The sequence below is a fragment of the Eurytemora carolleeae genome, unplaced genomic scaffold (assembly GCF_000591075.1).
Source record: "Eurytemora carolleeae unplaced genomic scaffold, Eaff_2.0 scaffold222, whole genome shotgun sequence".
Taxonomy (NCBI): Eukaryota; Metazoa; Arthropoda; class Copepoda; order Calanoida; family Temoridae; genus Eurytemora; species Eurytemora carolleeae.
This window is the reverse complement of record NW_019396176.1, coordinates 280,698-283,014: the sequence shown is the minus strand read 5'-3', so window position 1 is coordinate 283,014 and position 2,317 is coordinate 280,698. Positions and strand designations below refer to the sequence as shown.

Below are 2,317 nucleotides of genomic sequence, written 5' to 3'. Positions count from 1 at the left end.
TCCTCAAGTTAGTATTATACATTAGAGAGGTACACTTTATACATGCTATACCTTAGAGAGGTGCACTTTATACGTGCCATACCTTAATTCCACGGGCAACGCCGGGCACTAGTTTAATCATATGTTTCTGAAATGAACTGTTTCGAGGTTACTTATTAATCTTAACTGATTGCATTAGTAATAGATGATTAATAAATATGAACACTGCATTGAACACTTTAAACCTAAACTTTTTTTGTGCTTACTCGGATTTGCTATCAACTATGTAATTCTGGGTATTTTTAGTCAATATATTGGCGAATAAGTGCATAAAACCGTACAAAGTACAGTATACTTTTGTCAGGGTTCTTCCCAGATTTCTTGTGGCAGGTCTGGATAAAGGCAAAATTGGCAGATTTTCCAAAAGTGGCAGAATTTACACACAGCCCGCGAAAACTTTGAAGAAGTTTTCTGCGGCGGGGGGTCGCAAGGGGGGCAGCCTTGAACAGAAAATTTTGGGATTCTAGTAGTAGAATAGAGCTTTTTGGTGCTGTAAAAAGGTCAATAACCAGGTCCCCAATTTAAGATTTTCATTACTATTTTTCATGAAACTTTGGGGTTTTTCAAAATTGTCAGATAAGTTCTCTAAATTGGCAATTTTTATTCCTAAATTGGCAGATTTTTGGCCAAATATTTCAAATCTGAAAGTGGCAGGTCTGTTGGGTCAGGTAAACTGACCCAAATTTGCTCTGGGAGGAACCCTGACTAGTGTAGTAGTGTTGTAAGTTTACTGTTCTGTATAGGTTTGTCCTGGACTGTATCGAGCAGAGGATGCGCTGAGCAGTAAGGTACACGAGCTACTACTAGCTGCTGGTCAGACTGGTAAGGTTGCTGAAAGATCTCGACTTGTGGAGGAGGCAGTCAAGATTTCTAAACAAATTGCTGGAAACCTCAGACTGGATGTAAGTAAGAGTTACATTTAATCGTAGACAAATCTTAAAAAATGCACACACACACCCCTCTCAAAGGTTTTGGTGGGAAAAATGAAAAACGACTTTTAATCCATTTAAATTATTTCCCCCCAAAGAAAATTTATTTTCTCGCATCTTGGGATGAAATTAAAAAATACACAATATTGTTTAAGTAAAGTAAACAATGCTTTAATTTATTGAATATAAAAATTAAACATATGTACACTGAACAGTGAACACTTACAGGTTCTTGTATCTCATCTGACCGCTGTACACGCGTACACAGCTGTGGTGGAAATTTGTCTAGCCGCAGCACGCCGGAAGGATCCTCAAGTTAGTATTTACGACTTACAATTCATCAATTGTTATTAAAACTATTGTTATCAGTTTTAAAATAATAGTATATTATGCGTAGGAAGAAATTGTAATAATCAAAATTGTTGTTATAATATTAAAAGAAAAACCGTGGAATAATTTTGATTATTCACCGAAAGGCGCAGCCAGAGGTGAATAAACAAAAATTTTTATTTTACCACCTTATTTTTTTTATTTTACCACCTTTACACGAATAATTATAATTATTACACAAAATGGGTGACAATAACAAGAATTATTCCTGATTTGGCCACGTAGTAAATCTATAAGAATGTGGTATAATAATCAAGATTTAATTTGTAGAATTTTTTTAGACGTAAAGAATCCTATATTTTATGTTACGTAGCGCTTTCCTGTTTTTTTTACCAAGGATATTTTTTTAAGTCATTTATTTTGGAGCAAAAACTTTTCAAATAATCTGGAGAAAACAAATTATTTTTCAATAGTTTTCCAAAGAATATATTCTCCTGGTGTTCTACAGTACTATTGTACAGGGTTTGGCAGTACACTATTACCACCAGGGGGAGAGGAAGGAAGATACTGCTGGGTTCAATGCGTACAGATCTAGGAATGTTTATTTCAGATAACAAACTTGTTATTCCTTTAAATCTGCTCTGTCCTGATGTCATACTTAACCTAACATTGCCAGGGGTGTACAATTTTAGAAAGAAGAAACGATTTTTGAAAATCTGGGGGAAATTAAAAATTGGAAATGAAAAGTCAAGTTGTTCCATACTTTTTCATATTTATTACCCAATGATTTATTTATTTCCCTAGAAATCAATTATTTTTCCAAATAAGCGAATACAAGTTACCTACCTTGTCTACCCCACACATCCTACCTAGTACTTAACAAACTATCTAATTACAGGCCTACTAAACTTAAATACAATACCAGATACTTACTTTCCTATCTTATACCTACCTACCTACCTACTTACCTACCTACCTACCTACCTACCTACCTACCTACCTACCTACCTACCTACCTA

At 34.7% G+C, this 2,317-nt stretch overlaps 1 protein-coding gene across 1 annotated transcript in view; it reads left to right on the top strand.

Moving 5' to 3' along the window:
• LOC111697259 (nuclear pore complex protein Nup155) overlaps positions 1 to 2,317 on the top strand; it is a gene marked incomplete at its 5' end in the record, with an annotated part of 28,669 nt that overhangs the window by 16,585 nt on the left and 9,767 nt on the right. Inside the window, 3 exons of the mRNA XM_023467187.1 lie at positions 783 to 941; positions 1,197 to 1,283; positions 1,820 to 1,897. Of these exons, the coding sequence (XP_023322955.1) occupies positions 783 to 941; positions 1,197 to 1,283; positions 1,820 to 1,897 (324 nt within the window). The remainder of the gene's footprint in view (positions 1 to 782; positions 942 to 1,196; positions 1,284 to 1,819; positions 1,898 to 2,317) is intronic.